The sequence below is a fragment of the Callithrix jacchus genome, chromosome 2, assembly GCF_049354715.1.
Source record: "Callithrix jacchus isolate 240 chromosome 2, calJac240_pri, whole genome shotgun sequence".
Taxonomy (NCBI): Eukaryota; Metazoa; Chordata; class Mammalia; order Primates; family Cebidae; genus Callithrix; species Callithrix jacchus.
In genome coordinates this window covers 38,482,632-38,499,515 of record NC_133503.1, presented here as the reverse complement: position 1 = coordinate 38,499,515, position 16,884 = coordinate 38,482,632, and the positions used below count along the sequence as shown (strand labels likewise).

The following is a 16,884-nucleotide window of genomic DNA, read 5'->3' as shown; positions in this document are numbered from 1 at the left end:
CCTCCACCTCCCAAGTTCAGTGATTCTCCTGCCTCAGCCTCCTGAGTAGCTGGACTACAGTTGCTTGCCACCATGCCTGGCTAATTTTTTGTATTTTTAGTAGAGATGCAGTTTCAGTGTTAGCCAGGATGGTCTCAATCTCCTGATCTGGTGCCTGTCTCAGCCTCCCGAAGTGCTGGGATTACAGGAGTGACTATTTGGAGTCTTTCAAAGATGACTCCTGTCTTCTCACTCCCATACTTACTGGGAGTAAATCATGGCTGGAACTTCCACCACAACCTCCTGTGCTTGAGTCCTCCTCTTGGACAGAGACCCACAGGGACCCAAGGATTGATCTGATCTCTGCAGAGGAGACAGCAGAATCTGGTTTCTTCTTCAGGAAGTAGCCACCTGTCTTCTGTGTGCACCCCCCAAATCAGCAGCACCGTAGAACTTAGGGAAACTGAACTTTCTTAGGCATCCCACCTACCTCACTGAAACAGTGGCACCCTGGCATCCTCAGCTTTCAGTTTTCTTAAAGCAAAGTTTCTCCATTATTTTTATTGAAGTTGGTGGTTGTCAGATGTGGAAGCTAGTCCATCCTTCTGTCCACTACAAAGAAGGGCCTTTATATTTACTTACTTATATTTTCTTTTTTGAGACGGAGTCTCACTCTGTCACCTAGGCTGGAAGTGCAATGGTGCAATCTCAGCTCACTGCAACATCTACCTCCCAGGTTCAAGCAATTCTCATGCCTCAGCCTCCCAAGTAGCTGGGACTACAGGTGTGTACCACCTGTCTGGCTAATTTTTGTGTTTGTTAGTACAGATGGGGTTTCACCACGTTGGCCAAGCTGGTCTTGAACTCCTGACCTCCAGTGATCTGCCCATCTAGGTCTCCCAAAGTGCTGGTATTACAGGTGTGAGCCACCACGCCCTGCCAAAGGAGGGCCTTTTTAGCAAGAAAACAACAAAACAATACTCATAATTAACGCTCTTGGGATTCCCCCAGGGAAGCCTGGATCTGTAATAAAATGAACTTGAGCTAGCCTATGGACATGCATCAAGTTTTAGAATATAACTGCTGTTGTATATACTTAAGTAACATTGAGAGATTTTTCAGTGTAATATTTTCCAGGTATCTTGGAGAACTACTTGCTCCAAGCATTCATCATATACAGCTTGAAGGTAAGTGAAAACATAAAAAAAGATAAAATAAAAGGAGAAAGCTACAAATAAAACTTCAAACTCCACCTAAAAAGGTTGAGAAAAATATATAGCTGAGGCTTTTGAGGCCTTGGTTGGTTTTTAAGTTAGAGGTCAAAATGAGTGGTTCTTGTTGGTCAATCTACTCTTCTAGAAGGCCCCATTGAAACTATCCTGAGGGATGGCTCCTGTGTCTTGTTTTTATTGGTAGTTTCATTCATCATCTGCCATTCCACTCACTAGAAAAACAGTTTTGAAAGAGATTTTATTTTAAACCGCATCCTCTCTTTTCTAAGTGTTCAACAGCACAATAGGGCAACTATAGTTAAAAATAATTTATTATATATTTCAAATAACTATAGTGGAATTGGAATGTTCCTAACACAAAGAAATGATACATGCTTCAGGTGATGGATACTCCAAACATCCTGATTTAATCATTACATTGTATGCTTGTTTCAAAATGTTATGTGTACCCCATAAGTATAACTAGTATGTATCCGTAATTAATTTTTAACTGCAACTGACAGAAAACAAAAAACCTCCCATGAGAATGGAGCATGATATATGGGAAAAGTTTTTCCTTCTCTTCAATATGATAGCTAGGTTAACTGTCATACCACCAGAGAATTTTTTAAATAACCCAATATGCCAGGATAGGGAGGCCATTCACATAAAATTTTAAAAAACAAACAAGCCTATTTTAAAATAAAACAGAAGATAGAGTTCTCTAGTATGAGAGAGCACACTTAATGCCTGCAGCCAATAAATGATCATAAGTAACAGGCAAGTACACCTGCTACTGAGTCCTAAAAACAGTTTCCATCTATCCAAAACAACAACAACAACAAAAATCCAAGAGTAACCAGACCCCTTTCCCCAAAAAGCACTGAAACAAAAGACTGATCTGTATATACAGTCACATGAAAAATAAACATCTTTATTTTTTTGCCTACTTTATTTCATTTTTTCAAATAAAATTTAAATCTGTACAAAGTATACTGTTACAGTATATATTTTGTAAGAATCAATGCCTAAAAGAATCACAATACTTCAATAAGCAGTACAGCAGACCTCGCTAGTTTTCAGCTTTGATATTGAACAAACTCAAGCCGGCTGATGCACAACACGTTTGCTTGGTTTCCACATGGTGAGTTCCCAGCACTGAGATGGGAGAACATGACAGCAAATATGGTAATATTACAGCCCGACACACTGCGTTTCTTCATGTGATAGTAACTGCACATATTTAATACAGAATGCTCAAATTTACTTTTTAAATTGTATTTGCTTACTTCTTAGTTGGCAAAATTCAGCATTCTTAAATGGGGTCCCCAAACAGTGCAAATTAATGATATTCTAACTGTATATTGGCACATCTCCAATAAGGATTAACTTGTAAACTCAAAGAATATCAACAACTTAGTCCTAAATTTTAACTAATATACATCTGGTCCATTTAACCAAAGTCATTTTGGAAAGATATTAAAGAACATTTCTATTTCCGAAAGGATATTGTTTTGACCATTCTTTAGAGAAGATAAATTTTTAAATTGTCATTAAAATGTTTCACTATAAAAATTTTACAAACTTGATTAGAAATTTCAAGATTATGATTCACAGCAGACAAATACAAACTGTATATTCCAACAATACCTATTCTTAGACTTTCAAACAGAGCACAACCATGTCAGCTGTGTTAACTAAAATTCTGAACAGTGTACTAAATTTATAAGTGGTGCTGGGTCTAGCAAGTGTAAATACACAGTATATTTCAATGAAAAGAATTGTCTTCTTTATACTTTATTTGTTTTCCCATAAGGAAACATTAATGTTTACATTCTTTAATAAAGTTAATCTTACATCAGAATATAACTTAATACTGTCAGCAACAGGGACCACACACAGTAAATAAGAAGCACATTTAAAATAAGTCTGAATTCACATAGATTAACATTTGTTGGTTAATAAAATATTGACAGTATTACAATCTTACAATATTTACAGTAAGAAAAATCTAGAGTAATATATACCTTTCACAGCAGGATTCCTTTTTTTTTTTAAATTTCTTCCAGTTTGGGATTGTGTATACACGAAAAGCTCAAAATAAAGCAACTCTGCAATATAATCTTAAAATAATGGCTACTAGGGGGAAATTCTATCACAACCATTGAAAATAATGGTGACTTCTCACGGAGTCTGTGGCATCTGAGAACCCAGTTAATTAACCAAAGTCTTGCTCACATTAGCCTCAGTTACCCAGATTAAAGCAGAACTCCGGCCTTCCCTGACTGCTGAAAACCCAACAGATTTTCTCCACATGCTATAAGAAAAGAGGAAAAATTGGTTTCAGCTCACACCTCATGGCTGGAAGCCTCCAGCCAGTGCACACTCCCCAACTTATGCTAAAAGAGGGCCAATTTCATCCCTACAGCATCACAAGAGTCCATTCTCTTACCACACAGCACTCTGACACCAAGCTCACCCATTTCTCAACTCTTGTGCCTTAGGATAACGCATTAACTTAGCCCATATAATACACACCATCATCTTAGAGACTTGGGACCAGGGCAAAGAAACAGACCAGTGTAGTTTGCACTGAGATCAATAGGAAAAATGGGAAGTGATGCACATTTCCAATTAGAATGACAAGAAGAAGACCCACATCCCTAAACTGGAATTTGGTCAGGGCATCAGAGTTAGCACCCCCTCTCTGAGTACCACTAGCAATTAGGATGTGTGCTCTGGGCCTCCTCTAAAAGAGAGCATCTACAGTAAGTAACACAGTATGGGACATTAGTTCAGTGACGACTCCCAAGAAAGCAGATACAATTCTTGAATCTGGGGCTGTCTATGGCACCTGAGGTCAATCATCCAAGCTGTGACCTGTCCCAACTCTGCTTACTTTAAGATATCTGCTGGGCACAGAGCACTCAGGGATATGGCTGCTGGCTACTTTGGACTCTAGATCTCACAGGTAATCAACAGGTATCTGGGATTGAATTAGCAAACTGTACCATAGCTCCTTAAACAGACACTGTCAAGTTTGAAATCATGTCAAGCATGAATCTTCGCTGTCAGGTCAGAAATCAAAGTGGGAGTCTTCCCACATCAGCCAAAGTTATTTTGTCAAATCCTTAGAGGAGTTGGACAGTTTTTCATGTTGCAAGTGATTAGTTTACTTATTTCAGTCAAGCTGGATTGGCAAATCAGACTGATTTATTTAGTGAGCTTTGTTTTCTTGATTCTTATATGTATGCTAACCCAAAGCTGTTGTATTTGGGCTAAATACACTGACAGAGAAAATTCAAACGACAAAAGTTTTCAGCAAACTTCTGTGGCATTTTTTCTTTTTGGAAGTCAATACAAGATCTAAAGGTATTTCTACCCAACAAAGTCTGTTTAAGTGTTTAATGTTATTTCCTTTTTGGTCCTATACAGAATGCTATGACTTCTATATAGGTCTGAATGCTGCTCCATGTAGATTCCTTCTGTATATCTAAAAATATATACTTTTCAGTAGTTCAATACATGGTTAATCTTCCCACAGAGGAAGATTTTTGTAATCACATGTTGCAAAGTAGAAAACATCTCCTTTCTAAGAAAGGAAATATACTTTCCTATTGTACACTTTTGAATAAGCCCAAAGGCATGCACCAAAAATCATTATTAAAACTAATACATGCAATAAAATGGTGTAGAGTTAGACTTAAAGTGCTGCTTCTCAATTTTTTTAATTTGAAGAAGACATTTTGTCAGTTGTAGACTCAAAGATCTTTCCCCCACCCACCCACCCCATCCCATGGCATTAAGAGAGAAAAGTAAAAAGTATGCATAAATTTTTAACTATTCTTTACATGGGGGGAAGAACAGATATATCAACTATCCTATATATAAACTGGATTCCCAGTTTTAAATAAAACCAATATTTACTGGTAAAAATTGTCAAAGCGAATACACCCAAACAAATGTTACTAGTAAATAAATGTTCTACATAGAGAATAATTTACTTTGGTTTTATGCACTTTCTCAAAAATAACACTAGTGTCCCAACGTCACCAAACTGATGTGTTCCAGCAAAGTTGTAAGGCAAATCTTTTTTTCCCTAGTGACATCTTGTTTCCCAACAGACAAAAACTAAAATCTTTTGGTGAGGAAGGGGTTAAGATAATGGCTAACCCCTTGGCATCCTGAGCATTGTGGTTTATCAGACTCTACCCTGCTAGAAATTGTCAGGCACCCTGACCCCTGCCTTGAACCAGGAATGGCTCCCATGTCTAGAGATGTCCTGACTCCTAATAAATAGCTTTCAGAACTTTGCTTCTATTTCCCTTCTCTCTGGATGTTATAATGTCTAACAAAGCTGGTTGCAATGTCACATTTTGCTAGTAGGGGCCACCATCTAACAATAATTCCAATCTGAAAGGTTTTAAGCCAATAGTTGGTTCCTAATTTTTATCAGTGATTTGCGTTAAAATTCTCTACAATTTACTTAGAGCAGAGATCCTTAACTTGGGTTTCAGAAGATAATGTGATGCCCCTGAGGTTGTATGCAAAATTACCCAGGTTATGTGCATTTTTTTCCCCTGGGGAGAGGGTCCATCACACTTTCCTCAGATTATCAAAGGTACCTGTGACCCCCAAAAAGGGTTATAGGGACTTAGAGGGATACCCGTAATTCATTTTATACCAGGACTGGGAAATGGGGGCAGAAAACTGAAAATGGCCTCGAAAAAGGCCAGAGACAAATTGCTGATCCTTTCCCTTTATTCACATTGGGAAAATAAGTACTTCAAACTAGGAAAAATCATTAATTAAGCTAGTTAAACTCCATTAAAAAATAATCAAATCTACTTTCTAAAATTTTTTCATCTTCGATATGTGGTAAATTTAGTCTCCAAGAAAAGGTTCCAAGACTGATTTTTTCTCTTTTCCTAAAGGAAATTCATAGCTATAATGCTGAATATCATCCACATTTAAAGATTTGACAACATAAAAGTTAGATAACTCTTGATGTGAATCTTTGACTTACGATTTTGAGTAAAGGATTATCTAGAATCAAATATTCACTTATTAACCTTCATTTCCCAAAACTGGTCCATATTTAGACAATTACCTGGCACAATTTCACTAGATAAACCTAAAATCTGAACAATGGAAGTTAAACTTCTATTCAAAGCAAAAAACAAAGCCAAGTGAATTGGCCACATTCAGACTATGTTATAGAGGATTTTTTCATTTCAAATACATCACTGAATTTTCAACAGAATTTGCAAACATAAGATCCAGAATGACTAGCAAAACATGCTAAGAGCATGTCAAGAAGTAAAACACCCCCCTCCCCAATCCGGAAACACAGTCAGACATTCCAAAATTAAACCAAATCTGAAAAGAGGCCTATCGCTTGGTTTTAAATATGAGATGTGTACAAAGCTATGAGAAAGGGAATATGAAATGAAATAACCAAATAACTTAAAAAAATCATTTTAGTCAAAAACCCATCTCTGTTCCATTGATAAAACTATCAATTAAAAAATTTTTTTTTTGCAATTCTGTGTTGCATAATATCACCAAGACAAAAAAATATGTTCACAGGTATACTTTTTGTTATTTTCTTTCTGGAGCACATCTTTGAGGTCGTAAGACCGCATCTGGTTAAAATAAAGTCTCTTACCCATGCTTCCCTTCCCCCTAAAAAAGTAATTCAACCCTGAATTCCAAAAAGGAATATTCAATATAATTACTTTAAAACCAGTTATATCACTTAGACCATGAGGAAACTATATGAACACTATGGAAAACTACACAAAAGGGGGAGCTGCCACTTGCCACCCACCTCACTTCCAACTTTGTAAGCATGTACCCAGCTAGACTCATATCTCACTAACTTTAGTGAAACAAACCAACACACCAAAACCAGGCCATCTCAGGCTGGAAGTTGAAACTCAAAGACATCATTTCATATACACACACATATATATTTCCTATCCTAAGCTTTAACTTTGTCTATTTAAACAGTTTAATAAAGCTCACATTTACAAAGGATTTTATCGGCAAATAAAGGTCCATATTAAAAATTTTATCAAAACAAATTTTTGTTTTACACAGCTAACACTAAGAAATATTTTCTTGGCCTTATAAAGTATATGTAATTGCATATAAGTTTTGCTTTGGGTGGGATACTGAAAACATAATTCTGCAAGAAATTAGAAAAGACTAGAAACAAAAGTGAAAGTGACTAGTCTTAACTTTTAAAAAATCAAGTGCAAAGATAAATAGTGCAAATAATGAAAACTAGAAATTTTACAGGCAACTTTACATAGTCTTTCCTGCTTTTGCACTTTTACACATTGAAAACTTTATAAACCCTAACAACTATATGCAGCATGGACATGGGCTATCATTTATCTCCACTGACTAGACTTAAAGAAGCCTTTCAAAGACTTGTCTCACAGTTATTTAAATCACTAGTTCTTGACACAGGTTTGGGAATTCACTTCTTTTTAAACAAATTTCTAAGGGAGGGGCTATTTAAGAAGGCTCTGCATTGACTTAAATGAGTTATAGTATGTAACTATTACAATTTAAAATCTGACACAAAATGTGAAAATTATATTAAAGTGCCAACTCTACAAAACAAGCTATAGTAAAAATAATCCTGCTATAGTTAATGAACTTGACATTCGTAAAAAAGAAAAATTACCTTCAAAGTACAAAATCAGAACCTCTTTTTTGCTATTTTTAAAAGAGATTTTTATCACTAACATATAGAGATGTGAGTAAAATGAAACTTGAAAGTAATCTCTCAAAAACACTGGGAATAAATCCATACTAAATTTGACAACAAAGAGTTAATCCAAACATACTTGAATATAATTTAAAGTGACACAGTCACTTTAAAAACAAAGATTATAGTAATTCTTTATCTTAAATAATTTAAAACACTAATGGAATAATGGGAACAGAAATCTAAACACTATCAGCTCACCCTACAAAGGACATATGAACCTCCAAGATGTACTACTAATAGCTTATTTAATTAATATTTGCCACCACTGAACTCTTGGGAATACTACAATTTTAAAGAGACAAGGTGGGGAAACAGGAACATGAGTTTGGGGGGTATGTTGTCTAATTTTAGAAATATAGTATTATTCAGGGCCTCATAAAGTCCACAAGGTTAAATGACTGCTATGGTTGCAAATGTAAAAGAAATAAAAAAGACACCTAAAATTGCAAGTTAGTGTTTTTATCTGGTTTATTGTCCTTCTTCTAAGAAATCTGTGTGGGCCAAAGTCTCAAAGTTCTATAAAAGCAAGGAATAATAAGTGTCTTTGTGAACTGCAAAATCAAATAATTTGATCTAAGGACCATTTTGAAAAGTAAACTACATTGTAACAAGAGCCCAGGAAAATAGATAGTATGTGTGATAAATACTTCCGATAGTTTAAAAATAATAACTGTGAAAAGCTTAAAATTTTCTTTTCTTTTCCTCAAAATAATAACTCCCCAGCACCCACTTGCCTTGACCAGAAAAGCTGTCATTCTACAATTGTGCTACTTAATTTGTCCCAGAAAAGCAAACATCCTATACATGAAAACAGACTTGTATAATGCTTCATCACCATCATAACTCTAGCTGTAGTAACAGTTTTCTCATAATCAGTGAGGGACCCATTTTCTCCAGCTTTATTGAAACTTCTTTAGTGAAGGTCAACTTCATTTCCTTAGTAAATAACTCTCATTCAGACTCCACCATAGCACCTTTTCCTACTTCTAGTAAAAATTCCTCCCATTTTACTTCCAAACCATTTCCTATATACCTCTCAAACGCTCATCCACAAACACATTAAACAGCTCTCCTCATCCTACTCTCAAATTTCCAAATCAGTAAGTCTCAGATCCCAGTAACTTACCTAAAATACACATACCTCTTACTGTCTTCAGTTCACAAGTTTCTTAACAAACATTAATTTAGATACCCTTCATACTGCCAGCTTAAGACTATGGGGAAAATAGCAATTGGAAAAAAAAAACTGCCCGGTTACCTCATAATACTGAAATCGTTCTGGATCATCAGTTAGCTATGTTCTAAGGCAGGAGTCAGAAATTTATTTACTTCTCTCTGAAGAAGTAAGCTTGAGTGCCACTGTTAGGCCTACAACAAGAATAAAAAAGGAGAGAGAAACAAAAAGGATAGGAGATGCCAGATCTACATGGTAAGGAGGTAGGTCAAGTGCCACCAACAACTACCTGCATTGAAAATTGCCAATCCACTCCAGCTAAATGCAAGTTTGACTCAAACTCAACATGTGTCTGGTAAGTCATTAGCTGATGGCCATCATTGAGCTAGTCAAGATGAAGAGGTAAGTCACCTGTCCTATAACTTTAACTGCCACTTCACAATAAGGACATATTTTCTTAAATCCTCCTAGGATCCTTCTGTGTTAATCTACCTTAGACCAAAAAACACACTAACAAGAGTATTTCCATGTTTTTCACAACTCTAGAATATAAGGACTTGGTCCTTGAACTTGGAGGCCTCTTGAATTATTAAAGTAGAACTGAAATCAAGAAAATTAAACTCTTTAGCTTAAATTTTTTTCTATGAAATGCTACAAAATAAGCTAACTGCTAAAAATAATCAAAACAATGTGTGTATTTAAGAAAACACGGCAATCTTGTGATTCCAAAATGAGTGAAATATTTCTGATGTTTAAGAAGCAACTTTATTTTACATAGAGGATCACCACCATGTTTCTGCCTATCAACAGGACAATTTTCCACAAAAGCAAAGGACATCAGGAAGGAAAAACACAAACCAAAACAAATACCAAACATGAGGACAAAATAAAAATGAATGAGTAGTTATGCCATTCTTGTTAAAAATGTTAACAAGTGACCTCTGCCACACTCAGCTTTCCTAAAGACATAAATTGCCCGGACCATTCAACATCAAAACTTGGTAGGTAGTTTAGCAGACTCATTGGCTTGGAACCAATCATTATTTCATTTTTCATCTGGTTGTTCTTGTATCATGAAATTCTACCTGACTTATGCTAATTCTGGCTTATTTTCACTTAGCCTATAATAATGAAATTTCTGTTCAAAAAGAACCTGTCAAATGGCCTATGCCTTAAATTTAGGTTTTGTTTTAGGATCAAATAACTTCTTAAATATTAATACTAAAATCAGCTTTTCTTAAAAAAAATCACAAATTCTGCAAAGAAAACTCTACAATAATTAATTCATGAATAGCAGTGATCACTTTAGTTTTATAGTGTACTTATGAATGGCCAAAATTTGGTTAACATGCAATGAAATAAACAGAATTATGATTTAAAAATTGATACATTAACAAACAAATCTGCACAAATAACTTTGGTGAATTTATGTAAGCAATTCCAATAAATTCTCTCTCCTACTTATTCCACTCTCATGGAGGGGTGTGTGTGTGTCTATACATATATATGTATCTGTATATGTATATACGTATATATACATATATACGTGTTTATATGTGTATGTGTGTATATATCTCCCAATTATGAAGATATTCAAATTCAGAGATAATAAACTTTGTGTTAGCGTCATCACCAACTATTCCAAACCTAAGTTGCTATAGATGCCCTTGTTTTAGCATACTTTTATGCAGACCGCAAGATCTCATTCTGATGCTCAAAAGATTTTAAAAAGGGAAAAAAGTCAGACTTGGTATCTCACTTTTTATGGTGAAGAAAATCTTATGTTTACATGTAAAATAAACTGAATTGTGGACCTATGAAAGCTACTCGAGCATCGGTTTCAGAAAGCCCCATTCTAAAATCATCTGGAAATCTGTGTGTGTATATCACCTGAAAAAAATGAGTGGTAATGTTGTAGATGAGAAGGTATACAATGTGTGGAAGATAAAAATAATCATGCTCATACAATGGGGTCACCAGGGCTAGCAGATAGCCCAAAATGTCATAAAAGAAAAATGTGTTTAGAACATTTCAACAGGGCCAAAACACAAAGTGTTAAAAGCACACAAACAAAAATGAATGAGATAATTCCCCCCAAACATCAAGTTAAATAAGAAAATAGGAAGAAAAAAGTTGACATAGTATCTTTTTGAATATATCAAATCTTAACTGACTTAAAAAATGATATAAAGTGCTTGGGCCATGATACCCACCCAGACTCTCATTATCAAAGGATTTATCTTTTCCCCTCCCTTCCACCCAAATTTAATTCAGTTTTCCTGAAGAAAAAGTACAGCATCCCTATATTAATAAGAATAAGAAATGAAAACAGTGAGTACAACTGATATAGATCCATTGACTTTTATTACAAATGTACTTGATCACTTGGCTTCAAAAAGTTTAAAATCAATACCCTATTTTCTGTATGCCAGTACAAAGCAAACTGTTTTACAAATTAAATACCTAAAAATTTGACAAAAATATTAAAATTTGATGAAAAACAATTATAAAAATCCTTAATCTCTCTCTTCAAAAAAGGAGGCAGTCTTCCCAGTCCTATTATACAATATTAATAATATTCACCATTTTTAGAATAGGTAGCTAAATTATATCTTTCTGTTAGCATACAAAACTTAGACTAATAGATTTTATTTGTATATGCTCCAGTTAAGTTTGTGAATGCCATCTGATTGCAATATAATCAACTATCTTTAACTGAATCCTAATTTACACTTATTTAATAATTTGCATAGTTTGAAAGGGATAAAGGTTATTCTACAACTAATTGTCATAGGTTATTACAGTGCTACTTTTCAAGGCAATAAGCATTTGCTCCCAAATGAAATTATCTGTCTTCTTTAGGCAGGGGTTAAAATTACTAGCAGCTTTCTCTATTACCTGAAAAATCAAATTGGAAGTTAACCATCTCTAGATGTGAAGGCCTAAAAAAACATACTTTCCGCTTTGAGTCAAATTTCAACCCCTGCATGGGACAACTAGAAAGTGGGACTTTCAAGGTTTTTTATTTCCCTGTTGGTTTTGGTTTCTACTCTCCATGGCTTTTTGAGAAGCTGGAAAACAGTTTGTCTTTCCTGACTAGCATTGTCTTTTTTTCCATTTGGCAATTATTCATCTACCTCCAATCTGTATCTAGTAGAGGAAAAGCCAACATGGCTTTTCTTATGAACTTTCTTTGTTGTCAAAGGCATGTACGATGATTTCTACAGTTCTGGTTAGTTAACTTTAGCTCCCTCTGTGGTTGGATGACTGTTGCTTCTAACACCAGCATGATAAATAGGAGGCACAAATAAAAAGTAGCTTAAAAAAAATTTGGTGATTTAAAAGAAAAAAACAAACAACTCCAAACACACACACATACATGAGCATTTCAAATCTGGTGGCTGATCTCTGGATTAAATTACTTGACAGTGTCTCTCATTTTAAAGAACGTCAATATTGCAATGCAGTTCAAGTTTTCTTTTATACTTAGGCAAATAATACAGTTTAACCAAGCTCTTGGACCTTAATTGTAAGACAAAGCAGATCAATAAAAATAAGGCATACTTCTCAGGAATTAAGTTTTGTTTACTTGTTTTTGGCACATTTGATCATACTGTCTTCTATGAATAACACATATGGTCAAATATACCATTTCCTTATTTGTGTCAGCACAAACAGGGTTTGCCAACTAGTAAAATAAAAACAAGGAAAAACTCCAACATAAAACACTGAGATATAGAACCTTGGTAAAGTACCGAGCACCTGGGAGGGAAGGGTAGGGAAAGAATGAAACAGGAGAGGGAAGACAAGGTTTGGGAGGGTGCTTGGGGAGGTAAAGTGAGATGCTTAAAAAAAGAGCATCTTTACAGTCACTTAGTCTTTTCTACGATCACTTTTTAAGTCTTAAAAGATCTGCATGTGGATTTCTTTTTAAACCCACTGACCATAAATCAGACACTGGTTTCAAAATCTTAGTAAGATTGTTTTCAACTGTTTTAGTGTAAAGACAACTGCACAATACATGTGCTTCTTGAGCCGGTGGGATTCCAAGCAGAATCTGTAGTCTATAGGTAAGAAAGGCTTCACTTTAGGTAACTCTGGCCCTAAAGATAACCTCATGAAAGAACTCGCATCTCAAAGAAAGGACACTTTGCCTAAGTTTGCTGTATTTTTGTTGACTTGCACTACTTATTGCTGGCTACTATGAAACAGTAATCTAGGAGTACTCCAACAACCTGTAGTACAAGGCTTAACTTTAAGAAGCTATAGTAAACAAGAGACAAAATCAAAGCAATTCTCTTTCCTAATTAGTAACAGCACAGAGAATGCAGTCTTTTCCATATCACAGTTAAAGTACAGTGAACAAAACAGCTCAACAAACCTTAAGACAAAAAAGTGCAGGTTATTAATGTTTACATGCAGTTGGTAAGCATTCCAAATGTCACATTATGCACTGTAAAAGCTCAACTTTACTATATGGAAATAAGAAAAATGCACCTCTGGGGAGGGGGAAAAGCAATTTAATCATTTCCAGTGATTTTGTAAGTAAAGAAACTCCTAACTACTGTACGGTCACCTCATATTTAACATTTTATGAATATTAAAAGCAAACAATTTAATGGGAAAATGCACAGTACAATGAAAATAGCTTGTTATTCAACATATACAGTAGATCTCAAAAACGAAGACGACACACTAAACCAGGGAGCATAAAAATATCAAATCAAAACCCAAAGAACCAGCAGAAAAAAAAATCCTTCAAAAAGACAACTGTTTGCCTTCCTAGGCCAATGCTTTACAATATGAGAAGCACTGATACCTTCCCGCTCCTACAGGTGGTGTCTTATACATACAGCAGTTAGATCTATATGGCTGGATTTGCCAAGAAACAATTCCATCCCCAGAACTCTCTCTGTCAGACAAGACCCTTTTTTTATATACCAAAATACTTTCTACAGAATTCCAAACCAAAATGTACTGTTTAAGGCATCTTTTTTTATAACATTTTCTCTTCACTCAAAGATGATAGTCATGCAGCAGTTTAATGATAAAAATATATTAATATTTTACTATACAGCAGCAAGAAGTTAGTCATCAATTAAAAGCACACAAACATCTTTAAATGAAAACCTGTAAAAGACTATCGTTACAAACAATTTCAGTTTGGAGGACACCAGCTTGGTAAAGTGCTCTCCTAAACTTTGCATTTTTATACCCTACACCTTGAATATATGAGTTATAGAACATACTTTTGATAGAAGGCTTGTACACCTGGGGAACACAAATACACTTAGCATATAATGTAGCCAGTAATAACTAGCACCACAGCTACATGGAAATCCTTTACATACACCAACTTGGCTTTCACTTTAAAACAAAACTCAGAATCCATGGCTCAGTAGGATAACTATAATTGTGTTGCTCTGCTTTTTAACAGGTCTACATAAGTTAATAGCACTAGCAAAAATCAAAGGATAGCTTCAGACCTCTTACAAGTTTAGGAGACAGTGCTAGTGACCACAAATAGACTCACTACCTGATGTCCAAGTACAGGTTCACTGGAAATTGCTGCACGTTAGTTAAGTTTTTAAAATCTTTCTACACATAATAAAAAAAATATATTATGAACGATACAAGTACATCTCATATACACAATAATGACAAAACGCCTACTCAGTCAAAGCAAACAGATGCAGAAAAATATTATGGGAGATTTCCTTTTTCTTTCTTTTTCCTTTTACTATTTGAACAACTTTGGTTCCAACCATAAAAATCACAACTTAGCAAATTTCATTTAAATGCCTTTTTTAATAATTTCTTCATGTTCACAGAAGTTTCACTGACCATTTTTATATGTTTAAGGTCCAGATGCAATGCATATTGTATAAAAGAGAGCACTTATTGTTTACCTTGCATGAATTAAACCTACGTACCTTTAACTCTACAAACTTCTGCATAACATTTAGACAAAGCTCAGACACACAGCATGCCTAGCCCTCATATATATACACATCTCTAATCACAGGTATATAGGGTGTCAAATATACTATAATAACCTCCATGTAAGGTTTGAAATTTGGTAACAAAATGAGAAAAACTAAAAATATTATTTTACGTGTTCTAAAATATCTCTTTTTTTGTGCTAAAGTCAAATGTTAGCTCAACATGAAAAGGACTTTTATATAATTCAGCAATATTATAATCTTGACCATTTTGCAAACACTTTTTAATAATAATAGCTTAAACGTGTACAAAAGTTCTTGGTTAATTAGGGAAATAAACACTCAGTTCTTTATATTTTTTAATCAAGTAGGAAACACAGTTCATATAATGTTATTACTTTTTGTATTTTTTTGTTTTTAGCAGCTGCTTACTGTTTTATATGGTGGATAAAGTGGACAACATCCAGCGATGAGTGGCAAGTCAAGAAGAGAAACTGTCAGTTGGTGGAGGTTCTGTGGGTGGTGCTCCCTTGGAGTTAACAGGTTTTTTTTTTTCTTTTTTTTTTTTTTACTTTTAAACTTTTTATTTTCTCTCTTTCTTTACAGTATATTTTCTCTGTGTGTGGCTGTATGTGTGTGTGTGTGTATGCATGTGTGTGTGGGGGTTTTCATTCAGTTTGATCAATCTTCTTCCCCTTCTTCCTCACCCTGCAGTAACAGGGTGGCAGCGGCGGTCTCCTCCTGCTGCTGCTGTTGCTGTTGGTGGAGCTGCTCACAGGCAGCCCGCTTCTCCCTCTGCTTCTCTTGAATCTTCTTCATTTCCTCCGAGTACTTGCAGAAGGTGTGTCCGAACTTGGCCCACACCTTGTAGGGCACGGTGATGGAGTTGCGGTAGGTGGGCTTCACCTCGCTCACTCGCATAAACACGCCGTACTTGTTGGAGCCCACATCGAAGAAGAAGCGCTTGTTGTCCACAGTCAAGGAGGTGCCCTCGGGCAGCTCAGCCGGCTCCTCCTCCACTCCGTAGTCGTCGATGAGCTTGGCCAGAGCGTCACGGAACTCGATGAGCCCCTGCGCGGGCAGCGCAATGGTCTGGCCCTGCGTGGAGCCCAGGCCAGGCCCCCGGTTGACCGTCTGGCGGATGCGCAGGAAGCGGCCGCGCTGGTTCTCCTTAAGATCCATGTAGTACTTGCGGTTCTCGCGCACCAGGAACTCACTCTTGAGCGCCCGGCGCGGCTCGTCCTGCGCCTGGGCCAGGTCCGGCGGCTGGCTGGGGCCCAGCTGCGCGTAGTGCTCGATGAAGTCGCCCAGGTAGTCGCGGAACTCCACGGCCACTGACATGGAGAGAGTAAGGCGGCTCTTGTTACCGCCCGCGCCCACCTCGGCGATCTTCAGGAAGCGGCCCTTGGCGTTCTGCTTCACGTCCAGGTAGAAGCGCTTGTTCTGGATGTCCACCCGCTTGGAGGCCAGCTCCTGCGTCTCGTGCTGCAGCCCCCCTGGGGCCCCGCCGCCGCCGCCGCCACTGCCGCCGCCGCCCCCGCCGCCACCACCGCCCCCGCCGGAGCCTGAGCCCGAGCCGGGGTGCCCCAGGGAGCCGCCCGAGCCCAGAGCCGCACCACCCTGCTCGCTGCCGCTGTCTCGGTCCGCCATGATGCTGCGCTCCGCTGCCGTGCCGCCGCCGCCGCCTGCCGCTCCGCCCGCCGCCTCAGTCGCCTCAGCCGCCGCTGCTTTCCCTCCCCGGCTCCGCCTGCTGCCGCCGCAACCCCCACAGCCAGTCAGCCACTCTCGCGAGAT

At 36.9% G+C, this 16,884-nt stretch overlaps 2 protein-coding genes and 1 long non-coding RNA gene across 6 annotated transcripts in view; all 3 read right to left on the bottom strand.

Moving 5' to 3' along the window:
- The window catches only part of LOC108589703 (uncharacterized), a 47,346-nt gene extending 38,654 nt beyond the window's left edge, over window positions 1-8,692 (bottom strand). For all 3 annotated transcript variants that reach the window (XR_004738242.3, XR_013531127.1, XR_013531137.1), the window contains exon 1: window positions 1-8,692. This exon is cut by the window's left edge and continues 25,161 nt beyond it. This is a non-coding gene — a long non-coding RNA (uncharacterized LOC108589703).
- Window positions 2,099-8,692, bottom strand: IGIP (IgA inducing protein). The gene has a single exon (XM_078360885.1). It carries the CDS (start codon window positions 2,429-2,431, stop codon window positions 2,270-2,272), a length of 162 nt encoding a protein of 53 aa, XP_078217011.1. The 5' UTR covers window positions 2,432-8,692; the 3' UTR covers window positions 2,099-2,269.
- PURA (purine rich element binding protein A) overlaps window positions 2,099-16,884 on the bottom strand; it is a 20,926-nt gene continuing 6,140 nt past the window's right edge. For both annotated transcript variants that reach the window (XM_035292183.3, XM_035292184.3), the window contains exon 2: window positions 2,099-16,884. In XM_035292183.3, the coding sequence (XP_035148074.1) occupies window positions 15,772-16,740 (969 nt within the window). In that variant the 5' untranslated portion in view covers window positions 16,741-16,884 and the 3' untranslated portion in view covers window positions 2,099-15,771.

Excerpts from the sequence above, each read along its gene's own strand:
- IGIP (XM_078360885.1), bottom strand. The coding sequence starts at position 2,431 with ATGTGCAGTTACTATCACATGAAGAAACGCAGTGTGTCGGGCTGTAAT.